The sequence below is a fragment of the Oreochromis niloticus genome, linkage group LG8 (assembly GCF_001858045.2).
Source record: "Oreochromis niloticus isolate F11D_XX linkage group LG8, O_niloticus_UMD_NMBU, whole genome shotgun sequence".
NCBI classification, from domain to species: domain Eukaryota; kingdom Metazoa; phylum Chordata; class Actinopteri; order Cichliformes; family Cichlidae; genus Oreochromis; species Oreochromis niloticus.
The window spans coordinates 28,435,531-28,456,785 of record NC_031973.2 but is presented as its reverse complement, the minus strand read 5'-3'; the positions used below and the strand labels follow the sequence as shown (position 1 = coordinate 28,456,785).

At 42.6% G+C, this 21,255-nt stretch overlaps 2 protein-coding genes across 8 annotated transcripts in view; both read left to right on the top strand.

The window, feature by feature from the left end:
• Positions 1–7,119, top strand: part of atp6v0a1b (ATPase H+ transporting V0 subunit a1b) — a 29,527-nt gene extending 22,408 nt beyond the window's left edge. For all 4 annotated transcript variants that reach the window (XM_003454044.5, XM_003454043.5, XM_013276819.3 and 1 more), the window contains one exon: positions 6,628–7,119. In XM_003454044.5, coding sequence (XP_003454092.1) covers positions 6,628–6,721 — 94 coding nt within the window. In that variant the 3' untranslated portion in view covers positions 6,722–7,119. The remainder of the gene's footprint in view (positions 1–6,627) is intronic.
• A 3,361-nt stretch (positions 7,120–10,480) lies between these two features.
• LOC100697011 (NLR family CARD domain-containing protein 3) lies at positions 10,481–21,038 on the top strand. Of its 4 annotated transcripts, none has more exons than XM_013276820.3 (12): positions 10,481–10,626; positions 10,985–11,147; positions 11,446–11,559; positions 12,000–12,078; positions 12,227–12,449; positions 14,190–15,987; positions 16,093–16,260; positions 17,524–17,697; positions 17,870–18,043; positions 18,169–18,342; positions 18,921–18,967; positions 19,487–21,038. In XM_013276820.3, the coding sequence occupies exons 2-12, from the start codon at positions 10,999–11,001 to the stop codon at positions 20,047–20,049; spliced, it is 3,663 nt and encodes a 1,220-aa protein (XP_013132274.1). In that variant the 5' UTR covers positions 10,481–10,626; positions 10,985–10,998; the 3' UTR covers positions 20,050–21,038. The 4 variants fall into 4 exon arrangements, with proteins under 4 accessions (XP_013132274.1, XP_025765506.1, XP_025765505.1 ...); XM_025909721.1 differs by having other exon boundaries at positions 10,510–10,626; positions 10,976–11,147; XM_025909720.1 differs by having other exon boundaries at positions 10,520–10,626; positions 10,723–11,147.
• The last annotated feature ends 217 nt before the right edge of the window (positions 21,039–21,255 follow it).

Genomic DNA, 21,255 nt, shown 5'->3' with positions numbered 1-21,255 from the left:
CAACATAAAGTCGCCTCCCTGCGTGTGTGGGTTCTCAGCAGGGCTGCAGATTCAGCTTCCACATAGCGACGGGCCCACAGGCTGTAAGTTTGATCTAGGATTTACAAATGAAGACAAATCAAAGAAAAACCCAACAGTAACACGGTGTTACTGTCAGAACATCTTCAGTGCTCTTTGAGTGTCGTTGAGTGTTCCTGATTGTCCAAGTCTCTCAAAATCTGCTGGAGCCATCTTTACAAAATCTCCCAGATTTTCTGTTTGAGGCCTGATAACTGTGACAGCTGTAGCACGATGAAGACAGCACTCACATCAACACAGACTTGATCGTAAGATAATTCCCTGAATGTCTTTGCTGGATGTGTTTTGGTGCCTTTGTTCCCTCAGAATGAAGAGTGACTGCAGAAAATATCCACTCACAGGCAGCTCCATGTATGTCATGTGCAGCACACTGCATGTCCATGTGAAAGCACATGCAGAAAGTAAACAGTCTTCATGTCTAAACATTCCCGCACTGATGGAAAACACACACACACACACACACAGGTACTTTTGCCAAAGCGCATGAGGAACGCCAGCAGAATCAGACCTTACACAGCTTCCAGCTCCATCGCCTCCTAGCACGCACTCCGGCCTGCTAATCCAACTACTCTGACATACAGCAAATGTCAAACATTACACAACAGTCAAATATTTTAGCTGTGCAGTGTAATAGTGCTTTGGCTGGCAGCTGCACCCTGTAGCACACATCTACGACTTCTTAGGCGATAAATCTAAATATGGATATACTGTAGTTTAGGTGATATTGTGAGGAAGTTTATTTTGAAAATCACACAGAATATTGCAGAGGCCTATGTGGAGGTGGTGGAAGTGACAGATGATCCAGTACAGTGCACATGACTAAAGGGGAAATGGACACCGGTGTGAAAGTCACCAGAACGTCTCGTCCTGTCGAGTAGACCGGGCGCAGCAGGAAGCACCTCAGAGACGCACCAGTGATGTTTCACCTCATGTGTTTTGTAAGAACTCAGTTTATCCACTGCAGCTCTTCAGTGCAGCCTTTCTGGGCACACTGTGGAGTGTCACCTGTACTCTGTGATGGCATGCAGCGTGTATTGTAATGTGGGGACTGTAGTGTAGGACAGCTTCTGACACTGTGGCTGATTAGTCTTTGCTGTCATGCTCACTGACGTCTGCTTGAAGCGTGCAGGAGGATCTGGTGCATCTTAGTGAGGTGGCTCCGTGGACGAGTCGGCAGAGTCGCAGAAAACTGGCAGACTTACAGACGACAGCACGATAACTTTAACTCATCGCCTAATGATGAAATTTACATTACTGTCACGTGTTGGGTAGAAACAAAGTCCTAGGAGCAAGTGGGCAAAACACCTGGCACTACAACACAACAAGGAAGTGTGGAAACTGAGGGCTTACATGCACACACAAGGGAGAGTGGGCGGAGCTGTGGAAAACAAGACACAGGTGAGCCGAGTCAAACTAAGCTCATCAGAGATCTGTGCTGAAGGACTCAGGTGCTGACCATAATTCCTGTCCACACGTGTGGGTCATTCTCAGCTTTACTGGATGGAAATGACAGAACTCTTTATGTCTCCTCATGGACTCTACAAATGAACCAAAGCACTGCTCAGGTTGTCAGATTTAGTCTGCTGCAAAAGGAACGCTCTGTGAAAGCTTTGTGTTTATTTTCTTTAATCCTTCGCGTCTGCTTTCAGCTGCTAGCACAGAGCTTTACGTCACTGTTCAGAGACGACGGAGGAAGAGAGAATGGCCTGTGTGTTTTTGTTGGACAGAGGCACGGTGGTAACGCTCAGCTTTTCCTCTCAGGGCTGATTTGTATAAGGAGAAGTTGAAGTGGACGCTGTTCCATACAAGCAGCACTGTGTTATATCCACACTCTGAAGAATCCTTCAGTATGTGTTGTCTAGTCCTACCTGTGTACCTCACCATGGGGACTCCCTGCTGACTGCAGCCTTAAGTTTGTGAATATGATAGGTGACTGGACAACTTTGAATCCCGGTGACCTAAAGAGGTCAAAGGTCAACTTCTCTGAAAACCAGTGATTTTCAAATTCATACCATAGCTGCATCCATATTGAGGCTAAGGGGCAGCACTGGCAGCCTCCCATATTATGATGTCATCCCCATAATCTAAGCATGTAGGCTGGTCACATACTGTCCAATCAGTGTGTGTGTTTCTGGATCATGTGACCTGTGATTTCAAAGGTATGATGTCACAGATGATGATTATCTGCACTTATGGGGAAAAATATCTTTTGGACCTCATCCATCAACAATGAATGAATGAATGCTTCTTACAGAGTTGCTGCTTCTGGCTTTTCAGTCCCGACATCTTCTCTGAGAGCTGCATGATAGATTCGTACACGGGTTTTTTCAGCAGGCCACAGGATACGTGACAGAAACACGGTGTGTTTTCCAGAATGTCTGAACAGTACACATCATGATGTTCAGTTACTTTAGGTGTTTAAGGCGGCCGTGCACGAGTATCATCCCCAGAAGAGTTCACAGTAATGGTGATGTCACAGTATCTGCTGAAAATTCAAAAACGTTCCTCCTGTCTGCTATCTGCACAGTGTGTCTGCTTGTTCTGTGGTGTCCTGAGTTTGATTTGCCAGCAGTAAGTCGGACTTGTTTCAGACGGGTGTTGGACTCTCAAGACGTCGTCTCTGTGGTTCTGTTGAATGATGACCTCTAGGTCACAGTGGGGCGGTTCACACCCGAGTACTGGGTTAGCACTGTGTGAGGCTGTGGTCCTCAGTGGGGTGCACACTGAGTGGATTTGCTGCCCAAGTGAAGGAGTTCAAGTATCTCAGGGTTTTATTGACAGATGAGAGAAGGAAGAAGCAGGAGAGGGTTTAGGAAGAGAGCTGAATGTGAAAGTGTGGACTTAACGTTGGATCTACATCCCCACGCTCGCCCACAGCTACAGTGTTGGACGGGTCATGAACAAGTCAGAGTTTTATACTTTGTACTCTTGTTTGTGATGTTTTGTGTTTCTCTTGCATCCTGGCCCGTGTCTGTACATCACTTAGGTTTTGTTCATATTTAAGTCTGGAACAACTTCAGATATTTCTTATTCAACAGCCCACACGGACACACAGTAAGAGGTTCATAAAGCGTCAGTGTGTCAGCTCAGCACACCTCTGCTAAGGTTCAGAAGGAGCAGTGGGGTATTTTTCACACAGCTGAGTGACTGAGTGGAAATAATGATGTTCAAAGTGAGCCTCCATGTTCCTCTGTGCTGTTCACGCCTCACACACACATTCTGATGAGCTATCTGCACAAACACACACACCACAGTCCATACAGCGTTGCGCACGTTAGGCTCAAGAATCTGTTCCATTTCCACAGCAGTGTGGCGAGGCACATGAGAGGAGCGCTCGTTTCTTTCCTCTTTGTAAGTGTTGCCCTCTCACATCTCTGGAAGGCCAAATATTTGCCACAGCTGGGAGACATTCCTGGGCACTCCCTCGCTGACCGAGGCCAGCAACCAGCAACCGGCTTAGTTTTTCCTCTTAAATGAAGTCATCAGAGGTTGTCAGGACCGGAGGATTTCAGAATCCTAACTGTGGAAAAAACACAGCGGCTGGTTGGATACTGTGACTGAGTCAGCCTGTGACAGACTGTAATGAAGTGAGTCACACTGAGTGAATCGTCAGGTCCTTCTAGTAGTTTTATTTCAGAATCGTGTACTTTAAATCCTCACAATCTGTGATTATTCTGTATTCCAAGTATCAGACACATGAAGTCTCAAACTGACGTGCTTCATCACCTATTTTATTTTAAAGCCTTAGATCCTCTTAAAGAGCCTGTAGACCTGTTAAAATGCACAACTAAATGGCATTAAGAAGCATATTTACAGGATGGTACATCATCACGTTATTACCTGAGCCCCTCCCCCCCACAAACACACACAAACACATTTGATCATCCTTTTCAAATTGCTGGTCAGGGAATAATTCAGCGGATGTGTGGGAAGGTTTTGGTCTTACTGGAATGTGCCCTGCCTCACACACACACGGCCAGATGAATTTTATCATCCTCACTTGTTTTTGTCCTGAACAAAAGTGATGTTCTTAAGCTCTGAGGTCATACACTACACATGCTGCAGGTTTCTTGACGTCTTTATAGTGCGCTCTGTTTGCAACAGTCACAGCCATGCAAACAATCTACCATTACCATTTTAGTGGGTCAAGGGAGGCGTTCCCAGATTAAGCATGAGGAATATGTTTGGAAAATGAGTTATCTCTGGAACCTTTTGCTGTCAGTTTATTAATGCACCTGATTGCTTCATCATAAATATTTCAATAATGGATTACCTGAGGGTGTGCTCCTCCATTTAAACGTCCATGTACATACAGTATCTCACAAAAATGAGTACACCCCTCAGATCTTTGTACATATTTTGTTATATCTTTTCATGCGACAACACTGAAGACATGACACTTTGATACAATGTAAAGTAGTCAGTGTGCAGCTTGTGCAATAGTGTAAATTTGCTGTTTTGCTCTAAACAACTCAACTCACAGCCATTAATGTCAAAGTGCTAGCAACAAAAGTACACCCCTAGGTAAAAATGTCCAAATTGTCAATATTTATATGCCCAATATGCCCAAAGTGTCAATATTTTGCGTGGCCACCATTATTTCCAACACTGCCTTAACTCTGTTGGCCATGGAGTTCACGACAGCTTCACAGGGTGCCACTGCAATCCTCTTTCACTCCTCCATAATGACATCATGGAGCTGGTGGATGTTGGAGACCTTGCGCTCCTGCACCTTCCATTTGAGGATGCCCCACAGATGCTCAGTAGGGTTTAAGTCTGGAGTCATGCTTGGCCAGTCACGTACCTTTGCCCTCAGTTAATTTGCACTGGTCTTTCTGGAGGTGTGTTTGGGGTTGTTATCATGTTGGAATACCGTCCTGTGGCCCTGTGTCTGAAGGGAGGGGATCATGCTCTGCTTCAGTGTGTCACAGTACATGTTGGCATTCATGGCTCCCTCAGTTAACTGTAGCTATCCAGTGCCAGCAGCACTCATGCAGCCCCAAACAATGACATCCCACCACCGTGCTTGACTGTAGGACACACTTGTCTTTGTTGGTCTCATCAGTCCACAGGTAATCCATGTCCTTAGCCTGCTTGTCTTCAGCAAACTGTTTGCGGCCTTTCATGTGCATTATCTTTAGAAGAGGCTTCCTTCTGGATCGACAGCCATGTGATGCAGTGTGCGGCGTATGGACTGAGCACTGACAGGCTGACCCTCCACACCTCCAACCTCTGCAGCAATGCTGGCAGCTCTCATACATTTATTTTCAAAAGACAACCTCTGGACATGATGCTGAGCACGTGCACTCAGGCGAGGTTTGTTCTAAATGGAACCTGTCCTGTTAAACTGCTGTCTTGGCCACCGTGCTGCAGCTCAGTTTCAGGGTGTTGGTAATCTTCTTATAGCCTCGGCCGTCTTTGTGTAGAGTAACAATTCTCTTTTTCAGATCCTCAGAGAATTCTTTGCCATGATGTGCCAGGTTAAACTTCCAGTGACCAGTATGAGAGAGTGTGAGAGCAATGACACCAAATACAACACACCTGTTCAACACACCTGTTCCTCAAGATAGAATAAAATATTTACAAAAATGTGAGGGGTGCCCTCACTTTTGTGAGATACTGTTGATCAGGACACTGAGAGTGGCCCCGAGTGACGAGCGGTCACAGGAGGGGGAAACTACTCCTTTCTACATTCGAGGGTGTTTTCATAGCGTTTAAATCGAACTGTGGTTTGTTTTCCTCTCGCTGCGGTTCGTGTGTGCAGGTCTGAACACGGTAATCGCACCGAGAACCTTTGGAGGAGGTGGTCATGGTACGGCTCCAAACAAACTCCAGAGCAGCCTAGGAGCTAGGCAGGAAGTGAATGCACACTCTGCGTGTTCTCCAGCAGAACACAGCAGCTAATTCCTGTATTCACAACCACAAAGCTACAAGTTTACAGACTCATCAGCTGATTTGGACCAAAGTAACTGTAGCTGTGAAAACGCCATCAGACCTGATTGGTTGTGTCATTCATCATCTCTGACCAAACTGTCACCGACTTTAAAGCCAAAATAAAACTCAGATTGCTTCTCGTCCACTCTCCTCCTGCTTAAGTTTGTTCGATAATAACACATAAATACTTCTTTCCTCCTCCTGCTTGTGGGTAATTATCTGCTCACTGGGGCTTTCTCTCTCCTGCTTGAGATGACTGTTGTTGTGCACTGTTGCTATATAAATAACATTGTCTTTGCATTTAAATTCAATCCAAACTCCCAATTTTGAGTTTTATCTTCTTTTCCGTTGGTGGGAATGACTGGAAAGGCAGAGCACTGGAAAGGGTGTGGGCAGCAGCGGCTTATTTCATTCAAAGCCACAAGTACAGAAACAGCCTCTGTGGGCGGGGCTAAGACCAGCAGCATACAGACAGGACCCAGCTCTGGGGTGCACACACTGGAGACATGTGGAGCTTCTGACTTGTTTAAAAAGGCTTTAACTGGACAGCTTTCCTACTTTCATACATGCTTGTGTGGATGTTTAACCAAACAGTCTTCTCTCTTTTTCTTTCAGGGTTGAGTTCCAGAACAAGTTCTACTCGGGCCAGGGCTTCAAGTTTGTCCCCTTCTCATTCGAGAGCATCCTGGAGGGAAGATTTGACGAGTGATCGGGCCTCAGCCCATCCAGCAGTCTTCAGTGTTCCCTCCCCTCCTCTGTGTGTGTTTGTGTGGGCGTGCATGAGCCCCAGTGCAGTGTTTTGTCTCCCCCTGGTGGCACTTTGTGAAACTTTATTGTGTATGAGCTGTAGTTTAGTCCCTGTGAAGTGAAGGGTTTTCCTGGGTTATACCCACACTCTTGTATGCTGCTGTCATTTCCTGGTCTTTGCATTTAGACTGAAACACAGAAATCACAAAATCAGTCCAAACATTTTCACAAAGGTCAAATCAAGCTGAACAAAAGAATATTTTCATATGCAGAAGTTATGTGTATGCAGAGGTGTATCAGGCGCGCCCACAAGTTTATATATAATCAAGCATAAGTGAATAAATGATCGCGTCTAAAGTCGTCTGTCTGTGACTCTCGTCATTAGTTCTATTCAATTCAATTCAATTTTATTTCTATAGCGCCAAATCACAACAGAAGTCGCCTCAAGGTGCTTTATATTGTACAGTAGATAGCACAATAATAAATACAGAGAAAAACCCAACAATCATATGACCCCCTATGAGCAAGCACTTTGGCGACAGTGGGAAGGAAAAACTCCCTTTTAACAGGAAGAAACCTCCGGCAGAACCAGGCTCAGGGAGGGGCGGGGCCATCTGCTGTGATTGGTTGGGGTGAGAGAAGGAAGACAGGATAAAGACATGCTGTGGAAGAGAGACAGAGGTTAATAACAGATATGATTCAATGCAGAGAGATCTGTTAACACATAGTGAGTGAAGAAGAAACACCCAGTGCATCATGGGAATCCCCCAGCAGCCTACACCTATTGCAGCATAACTAAGGGAGGATTCAGGGTCACCTGGTCCAGCCCTAACTATATGCTTTAGCAAAAAGGAAAGTTTGAAGCCTAATCTTGAAAGTAGAGATAGTGTCTGTCTCCCGAATCCAAACTGGAAGCTGGTTCCACAGAAGAGGGGCCTGAAAACTGAAGGCTCTGCCTCCCATTCTACTTTTAAATACTCTAGGACATGCTGTTCTGACATGCTGCTTACAGCTCACTGCTCCCTGGATCATCTTTCTCTCCTCTGGAGTAATCCTGAGCTCCACCTGAGCTCATGCATCAGCTGCTGTGCTGCTTTCAGACAGACGTGTGTAAAACCTGTGTTTACACTGTATTATTTCTGTGAGGACACACCTCGCTCCAGTCGTCTGTGTTGCTCTTTGCAGGTAATTATTGGAATAATCTGATGGCAGCTTCGTATGTGAGCGTGGAGCTTTGCCCTCGGTGGCTTTCAGTCAGTTCTTTGGTGAACCCCAGCAGAAGGTTTCGCACTAGCATTAAATCTGGCCCTAAACATCAGGGCGACGTTGCGATCGCTCATTTACACCCAAAATGAATTTAAACTGATTAAGCTCAGTATGAATATTTGGTTTCCCCTGTGGTGGAGCACTACACAGCTGTCAATATGTAAAATCTCTTATCACATGCTACATCTCATGATAAATGCTTTGGCTGGCTGGAAATGCAGAATGTAGGTTTTGTAACTTTGAGTCAATGAGCCAGCATCCAATCGGTTTTGCCAGATATTTTGTGATGTTTCTTTGCTCGGTCACAACTCTGATAATTCCTGTAACTGTCCATCTGCTACACAGGGACGAGGTTATCGCCGTTTTTTCATACAATATTCTAACTTTTTAAACAAGCATTTGTTTTTAGTCCCCGTACATCACCTGCGATGAATTGTCACATACTTTGCCAGTTCACTCACACGTGCTCACATATCAAAGAACACTTTATGCACATGCACATCTCCATGTTTGAGAGTTTAGATCACAAACTAAGGTTGTTGTTGCACATGAAACAGCACGTTGAGCTTTTTGTTGCTGTGAGTTGAGCTGTTGCACTCTCAGGACTGATTCCACACTTGGAGCTACTTATTAAACACGTGACCAACAAACTGCACCACTGCTGACAGAACAGGGGTTCTCTTATTAAAGTAACACTACTTCTGTCTGATACACAGTATGGGAACTGGATATCAGACTGTGATTATTGGGAGAGTTTTCACTGGGAACCCACTGAAGATTCATCCTACAACACCTCAGCTGTGATGTGTGTTTTCACAGGTCATGTATTTCAGGATTAAAGCATCTTTAACAATGTGATATCAGCATTATAATTATAATCTCATTGCAGCTTTTAAAGTGAATGTTTGGTTTGAATTAGTGTATCGCTGTAACCTGCTCATTCTGTTTCCTGCTGTAAACCAGTTAAAGAGGAAACTGTCCAAAGCTGTGTACCGTCACCTCTGATTGGTTCAAAGCTTGGAAGATAATATCACATATAGACTTCAGGACCATCCTTTGTTTCTTTAGCCTTTTATTTAATGATTTGTAATCAGTGTCCAGCATCTCCAACTTCTGAGTATGTCTGAGATTTAAACTTAAAGTTTAGTCGACCGTTGGTCATTCATGTTGGTTTGATCATCACTGCTGTTATTGAACTGGATTTTCAGAATTCCATCATCCCTGTGTTTAGTTTTATGGGAACGTGTATTTGAAGTGCTGTAATGAACTTGTGTTTCCATTTGGATGAGAAAAAAATCAGACGTGCTGTTGATGTTGAACAGTGACTTGTGACAAGAAGTGTAAAGTGTTAATGTGTTAATAATAAACAGACACCTGGGGACTCATGCTGTGTGTGTGTGTGTGTGTGTGTGTGTGTGTGTGTGTTTGTTTTCTTTTTGATTTATTTGTAAATAGATGATAAGTCCGCCCTCACATCATGCACACAACACATATGTAAGTTCCCACTGTGCCACTGGGTCCGAACACAGACTAACAACTTCCTGTTGGGGTACATCACCATGGTAACTTCACCTGCATCATAGGCGCTCCGCAGCATCTTATAGGAAATAAGAAATCTACACGAAAACCTAACGATCCATCAGTTCTCTGTAAAATAAAAGCAGCATTCCCAGAAAGTCACATAAACCTTAGAAAGTAGAAATGTCTGTTTTAGACACAAATCTTTGTGTTTTCCTCTGATGAACAGAAGTTGATCCTTATGATCAGCTTCATTCCTTTTTTTTTTATTACACCATAGCACAGCAGGGCAACTTGTTGACTGTATATAAAATTCCTCCATGCTGTCGGACCATAGATGTCACTGCAGTCTTTTTCTAAAGGAAAGCGTCTTCTTTCAGCTGCTCCGTCTTGGCGTCTCCACAGCGCATCATCTGCCTCCATCTCCCCCGTTCCAGCATCCTCCTCTGTCACATCCGCCCTCTGCATGTCCTTCACTACATCCATGAATCTTTCCCATAGGAAACATTCTTTGCCCATCACCTGATTCCTATACGCTCCCCGAGCACTGAAACTTTGATACAACATGCCTTATTCACACCCATTCACACCTTTTCTATGCAGTGCTGCTTTCTATCTAACGCCCACACCCTGATGGATGCATCAGAGACTGTTTACCACCGGGGTTAGTATCTTGGCCAAGGTTGCTACAGCTTTGCATCGACTTCTTTACAGCTGCTCTCACTTCCTCCTCCTTCCTCTACACTTCCTGATTCATCCTCCTCCCTAATTGTCTTCCTTAATCAGCTCCTCCAGGACCCCTTTTCAGCCCATTCCCCTTTACTTGTTAGTACGCTTCCATCTGCACATCCTTTCCAGCTCAGTCGCTCTGCCTATCGACAAATGTCCATCTCTCCTTGCTTTGTAAATAAAATGGTTAAGAGTAGATGAATTTGTGGAAATCCAACACTGAAATAATTCTGTCACATCTCAGTGATCACTCTACCTCAGGGTGTCACTGCTGAGCTCTCTCCTCGTTTCTCTGTAAACTGAAAACAGTTTCGGTTTCTACGCAGAGCTGCGGGTCGTTTTTCTGGCTACAAGGTATTTAAAAGTCTTCTTTTACTGAGCACCACTCATAACGTAACAATGCTGAATGTACATTTGAGCTTGTATGTAAAATGTGCAACATCTAAACAGGTACGAGGGCAAATACAGCCAGCAGGGAGTGGGCCGAACTGCAGGCCCAGCGTCGTTTCATTGGTTTCATGTATCATAGTTTAATTGATGGCGCGACCATAGCTGGACTGGGCATCGGACATACCGGGCATTTGGTGATTTTTCGTTTTTATGGGCCGATGGGGGGGGGGTTGCTTTTTGTAACGGTATAAACAGTGAAAGGTGGTGGATTGGCCAACTGTAAAAATAACTCAATTGTGTGGTGGTGTCGGAGCTTCCGCAGAGGCCAGCAGGTGGATGAGGGAAAGGAGAGGCAAGAGGAGAGACCCGAGGCGGCCGCCGGTGGTCCACTCAGCCATGAGTCAGTGTGGAGACACAGAGGAGGTGGTCGCACCATCTAAAGGTGCCAAGAGCATGGAAGACTGCCTGGATAATGAAGCTATGGGGTGAGACGAGAACTTCTCATACAACATACAAATTAGTACTATTTCATTTTAAAATAATCCTGAGGCAATGCTCTGTGGGAGTCTCCCCCCATTGCTAACACAGTGAGCCATGTTGTAAAGGAAGTGGAGTAACCATGTGGGCTTTACCAAGTTATGTCCCTCTGTGTATTTGTTTATCCAGAAAAACTGTTTTTAAAGCAAATGTTTACAAATAGCAAGTATAATAAAATCATTGATATGTAATGTATGGATTTGATATCTTTGAAATTTAATATACAGTATGCTGTTTTCCTACCAGGATGCCGAAGCAGTTATCACGCTCTCCTCTGTCCAGCTGTATGTCCATGAAAAGTGACTGGTCTATGGACCCGCCTTTAAATTTCAAAGAAGGGAACCTCTCTGTTGACAAAAGGTAACATTTTGAAACTCATAAAAGCAATGAGCCCTGCCTCTTTGTTTTCAAAAACATCACTAATGCTGCTGATAAGGGTTAAATGTCCACTCCATCAGGGACTTGTGAGCGTCTCATAGCTCACTGCTGTCCTCACTCTTACACTTAGCTGATGTAAACTGTCAGTGCCCCGCCCACTTTACTGTAGTTCTGCATTTCATTTGGCTCCGTTAGTATTTCATTAATCCCACGTACACCTGTAGACACCTGAAGACACTTTATCGTTACCTCCTGGTCCATGCTGTGCTGAATATGTGCAGATCAGAGGACAGATACAAGAAATAACTCTGTACATATTCAACTTTCAATATATGTATGCAGTGATCCATAAGTGTTACTGACCATTACTGCATTCAGTAATGTTAACTGTGGATGTGTGCACACGTGCGCTCTCTTTGCAGAGTCGGGCAACAAAAGTCTGAGGTTCATAGCTGTCAGTCTGCTCAGCGGCATCAAACAACGTTGGACTCAGTTTTTATGGTGCGAAAGTCTAAAGCACATTTTCATCACTGTTCTGTTTCTAATTGGCTCAATGACATTCTCCTGACAGAGGAGAATACGTGCACAATGCATAAACAAATACATGCATAAATGCTGAAAGATAATTTCCTATAATATTGTCTTCCAGCTGCTTGAAGAGAACATTATCACTTTTGTGAAGAATGAGCTTAAAAGGTTTCAGAGGATTCTGCAAAGTTCCACCTGCCCAGAGAAGGAGAGTGAGGATGAGGATGTGTCAGCTTCTAAGGCTGAAGAGCAGAAATGGAGCACCAGGGAGGCTTTTGTAAAGATCACATTGGACTTTCTGAGGGGGATGAACCAGGAGGAGCTGGCTGTCTGTCTGCAGAGCAGTAAGGGCATTCCCACTGATGCAAAGTAGAGCTGGGTGATATGGCCTAAAATCCATATCGCAGTATAATTTGAAGCATGTGCGGTAACGATATATATTGCGATATATTATTTTCTTCTGTACTAATATCCTTTAATTTTCTCAAAAATCAACAGTGCGCCTTATGTATGAATTCTGGTTGTGCTTACTGACCTTGAACTGATTTTATGTGGTACACGGCGCTCAAAAATCTGTCAAAAAATGTTTTAGTACGACTTTGGCTACGAAGCCACACCGCTTGATGGATTGTTGGAGCATTACGGCTACCGTAGTCAGGAGCCTCGCGGAGTAATCTGGGCCCAAAACTCCGTCCGCTTCAGGTCCCAAAGTCAAACAAACACTGCATCACTGAGAGTTAAAAACTGTCTAAATTCTTTCATCTTTAATAAAATATTCAGCGTTCCTGCTTTACCAGGTGTTAAACAATTAAGTTTAACATCCAGGCATCCATGAAAACAGGATTTATTAAATTTAACAGAGTTAGAAGTTAGCAGGAAGTTAGCTCGCTAGTTTCCACCTAAGCATGATATAGCATGTTCTGACTGAGAGATTTCTGAAACATTCAAACGTACAGCTCTGCTATCACTTCCAACATAAATGAAGACAGGAAACTAAACAGCAGTGACGTTTGTAGGGTTACTGAAGTTGGGCTAGCTGCTATATAATGATGTGCTACGTGACCGCTAGCGACACAGCTATGTTAGCATAATATAAACAGTGAAGCTGGAGGATGAACGCTAACTTTTTTCCACTGGATAAAAGTTAACGTGAGGGTTCCCGATGGTTAGAGACAAATGCAATCGCATGGCAGGATGCTGTAAACGGACCAAACTTCAGTCAGGAGAACAACTGAGATAATCCATCCACAATACCAGGTTAGTCATTAATATACTGCAACAACATGGGAATAGAGCAGCTGCCAGAGAATTCAACATTAATGCATCAATGGTACGGAAGTGGAGGAAGCGCAGTCCTTGGCTTTCCTTATATAAAGTGCTTTGTCTTTTCACTATTACTGTCGCCCAGCATTTGCAGATAATATTGTTTGCAGCCGCTGCGATGCTTTCGACCAAAACAGGCGCTTGATGACACCATCAACATGCGCTATCGCGGTAGAGCGGTATACTCAAAATCCTATCGTTGGCCAAATTCATATCGTTTCTACCATACACCGTTTATACCGCCCCCCCCCCTAATCCAAAGCCTCAGTCTGTTGTGGGTGCACGTGGTTGTGTACAATGAGTGGGATATGGCAGTATAACCCAGGAATTTCTCTGCGGCTAACATATGATTTAACGAGTCTATAAATAAGAAATCATCCACAAGGTTAGTGATTGTCTGTGCAAATATTACAAGTATATTTAAAAGTACTTGGCAAGTCAATGTGACCTTTATTTCACAAAGCAAGTCAATAAGAAACCATTCTTGTTATGATATGGCACTGTATAAATAAAATTGAATTGAATTCATTCCCCAGTGGAGGCATTGCTGAGCAACTTGGGGTTCTTATTTTGCCCAATGATATTTGGCATACAGACTGAAGCAGTCAGCCCAAGAGAAGCACAGAGAAGCACACAGCTGTCGTGGTTATCAAACAGATTATATTTTATCCTCTGCTAGAAAAGCCTCATATTTTAAATTTTGACCAGTTTTTCATTGTTCTAAAATTTTAACACCATCTCATTCATTTTTTGTCCAACAGGAGTGGGTGCATCCATTTGCCAGGATAAACTCAAATCAAATCTTAGAAAGAAGTTCCAGCATTTGTTTGAGGGAATTACTAAAGCAGGAAACCCAGCACCTCTCAATCAGATCTACACAGAGCTGTACATCACAGAAGGAGGGACCGGAGAGGTCAGTGACGAACATGAGGTCAGACAGATCGAAACAGCATCTAGACGACATGCGAGGTTAGAAAAGACAATCACCTGTAAAGACATATTTCAGCCGCTGGTGGGAAGAGATGAACCAGTCAGAACAGTGCTGACAAAGGGAGTGGCTGGTATTGGGAAAACGATATTAACACAAAAGTTCACTCTAGACTGGGCAGAAGGCAAAAACAACCAAGATATCCAGTTTACATTTCCATTCACTTTCAGGGAACTAAATGGATTAAAGGAGGAAAAGGTGAGCTTGGTAGAACTTGTTCATCTCTTCTTCTCTGAAACAAAGGATGCAGAATTTTGCAGATTTGAAGACTTCCAGGTTGTGTTCATCTTTGACGGTCTAGATGAGTGTCGACTTCCTCTGGACTTTCAAAAGAATAAGATCCTAACTGATGTCACAGAGTCCACCTCAGTGGATGCACTGCTGACAAACCTCATCAGAGGGAAACTCCTTCCATCTGCTCGACTCTGGATAACCACACGGCCTGCAACGGCCAGTCATATTGATCCTAAATGTGTTGACGTAATAACAGAAATCAGAGGGTTCACTGACTCGAAGAAGGAGGAGTACTTCAGGAAGAGTTTCAGGGATGAGGAGCAGGCCAGCAGGATCATTTCCCACATTAAAGCATCACAAAGCCTCCACATCATGTGCCACATTCCAGTCTTCTGCTGGATCACTGCCACGGTTCTGGAGGATGTGCTGAAAACCAAGAAGGGAGGAGAGCTGCCCAAAAACTTGACGGAGCTGTACATCCACTTCCTGGTGGTTCAGGCCAAAGTGAAGAAGGTCAAGTATGATGGGGGAGCTGAGACAGATCCACACTGGAGTCCAGAGAGCAGGAAGATGATTGAGTCTCTGGGAAAACTGGCTTTTGATCAGCTGCAGAAAGGAAACCTGATCTTCTATGAATCAGACCTGACAGAGTGTGGCATCGATATCAGAGCAGCCTCAGTGTACTCAGGAGTGTTCACCCAGATCTTTAAAGAGGAGAGAGGACTGTACCAGGACAAGGTGTTCTGCTTCGTCCATCTGAGTGTTCAGGAGTTTCTGGCTGCTCTTCATGTCCATCTGACCTTCATCAACTCTGGAATCAACCTGCTGGAAGAGGAACAAACAACCACTCAGATGTCAAAGCCTAATCAATATGAACTGAAACTCTTCTACCAGAGTGCTGTGGAACAGGCCTTACAAAGTCCAAATGGTTACTTGGACTTGTTTCTACGTTTCCTTTTGGGCTTGTCACTGCAGTCCAATCAGACTCTCCTACAAGGACTACTGAAAGAGACAGGAGTAAACTCACAGATAAACCAGGAAGTTGCCAAGTACATCAGAGAGAACATTGGGGAGAATCTGTCCCCAGAGAGAAGCATTAACCTGTTCCACTGTCTGAATGAGCTGAACGACCACTCTCTAGTGGAGAAGATCCAACAGTCGCTGACATCGGGAAATCTTTTCACGGTTAAACTATCCCCTGCTCAGTGGTCTGCTCTGGTCTTCATCTTACTGTCTTCAGAAAAAGATTTGGATGAGTTTGACCTGAGGAAGTACTCTGCTTCTGAAGAAGGTCTTATGTGGCTGCTGCCAGTGGTCAAAGCTTCCAGTAAATCTCTGTATGTTCATACACAACCAGATAAGTCAGTGTCACCTTAAATACTGTAAAGAAAGAGAAAAAATAATTAACTTCCTACTTGTTTTTTTTTTCCTTACCTGATCAGGATGATTGGATGTAACCTTTCGAGCAGAAGCTGTAAAGCGCTGTCCTCTGTTCTTAGCAAGTCCTCTAGTTTAAAAGAACTGGACCTGAGTTACAATAACCTGCAGGATTCAGGCACAAAGACAATGTTTGCAGACCTGGAGAAAAACTTTAAACTGGAGGTTCTCAGGTTGGTTTCAGAATTTTTACGCTAAAATTGTAATATTTAAATATATAGGTTAGAAAATGAAACAAGTAAAATCAGGAAACTGTTAATCTCCATAAGTTCATATGTGTATTTTCATACTTACCATTAATTTTTAGTGTGATGTCGGCACACTGAGACTCTTAAACTTCTAACTGGATCCATTTAAACATTAAAGGCCACTCTGTGCTGTCAGGTCTAAACTTGGCCCCATAGTCTAATAATGGCCAGATGAAAGTAAAAGCTTTACTCAGTGAATATTCTTGGTGTTAAATAGCTTACAAATAGACTGATGATTATTTCTAATCCGCGTTCTTTTACTGCAGTTCCCACAATGTACAGGTCACACAGACAAACAGATAGACAGACAGACAGAGAGACAGCCCAGGAAGAAGAAAAACAGACCTTAATTTTTCTTAAAAGAACCACTGTATTACAGTAACCAAAAAAGTGATTCAATAAATAAAAAAACAAAATACTATATAATAATAAGAATTCATTTCTGAAAAAACAAACAACAACCCCAAACAAACGCTGAATTACAGGTTTGATGTGGGTTCTTTACCTTTAACAGAATCTCTTCTATGATCAATCTGTCCTTAATGTGAGGACAAACACAGTAAGTGGGGACATCCAGAGCTCAGAATTATCAATACTTAAATGTAATTGTATTTAATTAAATATAATTAAAGTATACATGTCAATACGAACACTGAAGTGAGGGGACTTCAGTTAATAAAATCAAATAGTGTTAAAAAAATGGCTAGATTCCCTGTTAGTGGTTTTAAAATAAATGGAGGCTGTGCTCTTCAAGATCATGTCCCTTAAAGGTCCGATGGTGTAATGTCCAAATACCTCAGAACAATTATAGATTCCAAACTGAACTTTGAAACAAACTGAGAAGCTGTGTCATGTTTCACAACGCTGTCGTACTTCCACCTTAATAAAACCATTAAGATTTTATTCAACGTGATTTTAAATCAAATAGTGAAACAGAGGAGGAATTTTTGATTTTATTTATTTCTTCATTATGCAATATTATGCTTTTCTCTTGTCTGTGTTTGTATTGAAAACGTATAGTGTCAATGAATGACACCATAGTAACCTGAACCTAGCCCTGAATGAATAAATCTATATTCAAATATTTTTCATTAATTCTCATTAGTACGAGCTGAAATTGGGTTTATTTTTCTGTATTTTTTTTTTAAATTCCACATTTCTGATGAATGCTCAATATTATGTCTTTAGGCTAAGTGGCTGCGAGCTTTCATGGAGAAGCTGTAAAACTCTCTCCAGAGTTCTCAGCAGTCAGTCCTCTACTCTGGAAGTGCTGGATCTAAATAATAACGACTTGACAGATTTAGCAGTCATGCATCTCTTCACACCACTTCAGAGTCAACTGTGTACAATGAAGATTGTCAGGTAAGAGCTCTTCAACAACATGTGACAACATTCATATTCAAATCGGCCTTTCTGAATCTGTGGTGGCTAACCTTCAGAATCTGAAGGGTCTATTTTGTCCTGAAAATTCTGTTTTGCTGGATTTCTTATAAATTTTACTTTGCAAAAGCGGAATTCATTCTTGTTTTTTCAGGCTGGGTGGTTGTAGCCTGTCGAATGAAAGCTGTGAAGCTCTTGCTTCAGTCCTCAGTTGCCAGTCATTCAGTATGATAGAGCTGGACCTGAACAATAATGACCTGCAGGACTCAGGAGTGGAGCTGCTGTCTCGTGGACTGAAGAGTCCTCAGTGCAAACTTGAAACTCTCAGGTTAGATAAGAATATGCTTTTGGTTTTTGTTATTTCAGGTTTTTTAATGTTTTCATATCACACATTTTCTACAGTTAATGCAAAATTTCAAACAGATAAACCCAATGATGTTGAAATGTTTACAGCCTGTCAGGTTGTCTGATAACAGAGAAGGGCTGTGCTTCGTTGAGCTCAGCACTGAGTTCAAACCCTTCTCATCTAAGAAAGCTGGATCTGAGTTATAATCACCCTGGACCCACAGGAATGACGCTCTTCTCTGCTGCACTGCAGGATCCACTCTGCAGACTGGACTCTCTAAGGTAGGAAGACAGGTGCTCCTAACCTTATTCAAATTAAGACTTCAGAAACCAACGGACCTATGGATACTACAAGCGACCTGTCAGTCACATGGAAAAATATACAATGCTTAACTTTTTTTTTTTGGTTACACTAACTGGAGCAAGAGTGTACAAAACAAACATCATGTTCTATTCGAACTATGTGAGGAGCAGGATTTTGAATTCAACTCTGGATTTAACAGGAAGCCAATGAAGGGAAGCCAAAACAGGAGAAATCTGCTCTCTCTTTCTAGTCCCTGTCAGGACTCTTGCTGCAGCATTTTGGATTAACTGAAGGCTTTTCAGGGAGTTTTTAGGACATCCTGATAATAATGAATTACATTAGTCCAGCCTGGAAGTAATGAATCAGATTGTTTAGAGGACAGAATACTGTTGCTTTTAGTTTGTTAATATTCTCACTGATTTAAATTTTTAGCTAGTCAAGCACATCGTGTCTTGCTTATCCTCCAAACTCAGCTAAACAAAACCAACAAATGTATGAAAACATTTTCATGTTTCTCTGTTTGAATTATTTCACTGTGTTAATCTGCTTCTTCCAGCCTGGAAAACTGTGGAGCTCAACGGTTGAAACCAGGACTGAAGAAATGTAAGTGTTTTTAGGTTGATTAATGAAGCTAACATGAGCACATCTATATATATATATATATATATATATATATATATTTATACCGAGTGTCATTCATCTAAAGAAAAGACAGATCTATGACCTGGACTTTGTGAAGGTTTAAAGACGTTTATGATCAAAGTTGATTATGTAGAGTCATTTTGTTAACACCTACCAAATGTCTTTGAACTCTGTTAGCTCACAGTTAAAAGATTTGTTTCATGTTTTAGCACTCATGTGCTGTTATCACATTTATTATTATTAGGTTGGTAAAAAGATTTTATATTTTAAGATTTTATCCCTTAAACTTGCTGACTTGTGATACATTTACTAATTGTGTATCTGTAGCTCTGGTATAAAATAATTTGATATGAACAATGGATTCATTTTCTCTGGGTCATGTGATCTGTGGGGTGATGTAGTCATGTGATCTGACTGGCATCAGTGCTTGACCCTGTGGACGGTTCTGACGGTTCTGTTTTCATTTTATTCTGCCGTCAGATGCCTGTGAACTCAAAATGGACCCGAACACAGTACACAGGAACCTTTACCTGTCAGAAAACAACATTGTGACAGATGACGATGAGGAATGGCTGTATCCAAATCACTCTGACAGGTTTGAGTGCTGGTACCAGCTGATGTGTACAAGTGGCCTGACTGGTCGCTGTTACTGGGAGGTGGACTGGAGTGGGCTGGTATCTATAGGAGTGACTTACAGAGGGATTAAAAGGAGTGGTTGTGGTATTGACAGTCGTATTGGTGGGAACAACATCTCCTGGAGTCTGGACTGTTCTGCTGATAATTATTCTGCATGGCATAATAACTCAGTCCGGATCACAGATAGCCCTGCTCCCTCCACTGAAACAAACACAGTGGGAGTGTATTTGGACTGGTCTGCTGGTACTGTATCCTTCTACAGAATCGTTTTTGATACACCGAAACACATCCACACGTTCCACTGCAGCTTCACCGAACCTCTTTATCCTATCTTCAGGATACGGTCAGAGTTCACCTATGGTGTTTACAACTCTGTGTCTCTATGTCAGATGGATGCAGAAGACTAAATGCAAACTGGTTTCCATACATGTTTATTTGAAGAATTTTATAATTTGAAGATAACTGACGAACATGGACTATAATGGACTCTAACAGACACCAAGTTTTACATCTTGGTTTGGCAGCTGCAAGTCCTGTGAGAAGCAACAACTCAATAGGATTGTTAAGACTGCCCAGGAGGATTGTTGGTGCCCCTCTCTCGTCTCTGAAGGAGATCTACAAACAGTGCTGCATACGCAGAGCTATCTCCATCATCAGAGACTCCCACCACCCCTCTCATGGCCTGTTCTTCCTCCTGCCGTCTGGCAAGAAGTGCAGGAGCATCAGCTGCAGAACCACCAGGATGCTGGAAGGGTTCTTTACACAAGCTGTGAGACTGATAAATGGACTGTCCCCCTCCCCATCCACTCAGCTACTCACACAGCTACACTGTAAGATCCACAAGCGGACTGTGATGCCCCCTATCTACACACGGACACACATACAATATACTCCCCAGATACACACACTACTTAATTTAACAACCCCCTTCTGTGAAAGGGCTGCTGCTACCTGCATGAGTGTGACTATTTAGACTCGTGTTTGTTTTAGAATTTAGATTCTATGTTCTTTATCCCTATTAATTTTAATGATTTATTACTGCCTTTTTACTGCTCTTTTTAAAACTTTTTCTTTTTTAAATTGTATTGACTATTGCACTGCAGAGGCTGGTGAGAAACAGTATTTCGTTTCAGCCTGGGTAACACTATATGAAATGACAATAAACTTGAAACTAATTCACTATAAAGATGGATAATTAAGGAGAAGAACATTACAGGACATCCAGGCCTTTATGACTGTAACACATGCCTGTATTGCTGACTTGTATCACTTGGCTTCATGTAAAAATAAAGAGAAGGGTATTATCTGCACTGTTTTCAATAATACAGCCTAAGGGAATCATGTATACTATTAAAACTGTAGCTTAAATGCTGAAATAAATCTGTATTTGACCATCGTCAAAGCAACAAAATATGGTATTACTCTAATGACATGGCAAAATTAAAATACTAAATAATCATTTTTAAAAATCCATTGCAAAGAAGTTACATTTGGTCAAAGATTTAAATTGTTTCCACTTATTATTGATATCAGTAGGTTCATAAGTCATATTTCTAAACCTTACAGTGAAGGCTGTGTCATCTCATTGTAAGGCTTAAGAACATAACATATCA

Bases quoted from the DNA above. Each gene is read 5' to 3' on its own strand.
- LOC100697011 (XM_013276820.3), top strand. From the start codon at position 10,999: ATGAGGGAAAGGAGAGGCAAGAGGAGAGACCCGAGGCGGCCGCCGGTG. The intron at 12,079-12,226 runs GTGCGAAAGTCT...ATTGTCTTCCAG, and splicing joins CGTTGGACTCAGTTTTTATG to CTGCTTGAAGAGAACATTAT. The intron at 12,450-14,189 runs GTAAGGGCATTC...TTTGTCCAACAG, and splicing joins GGCTGTCTGTCTGCAGAGCA to GAGTGGGTGCATCCATTTGC.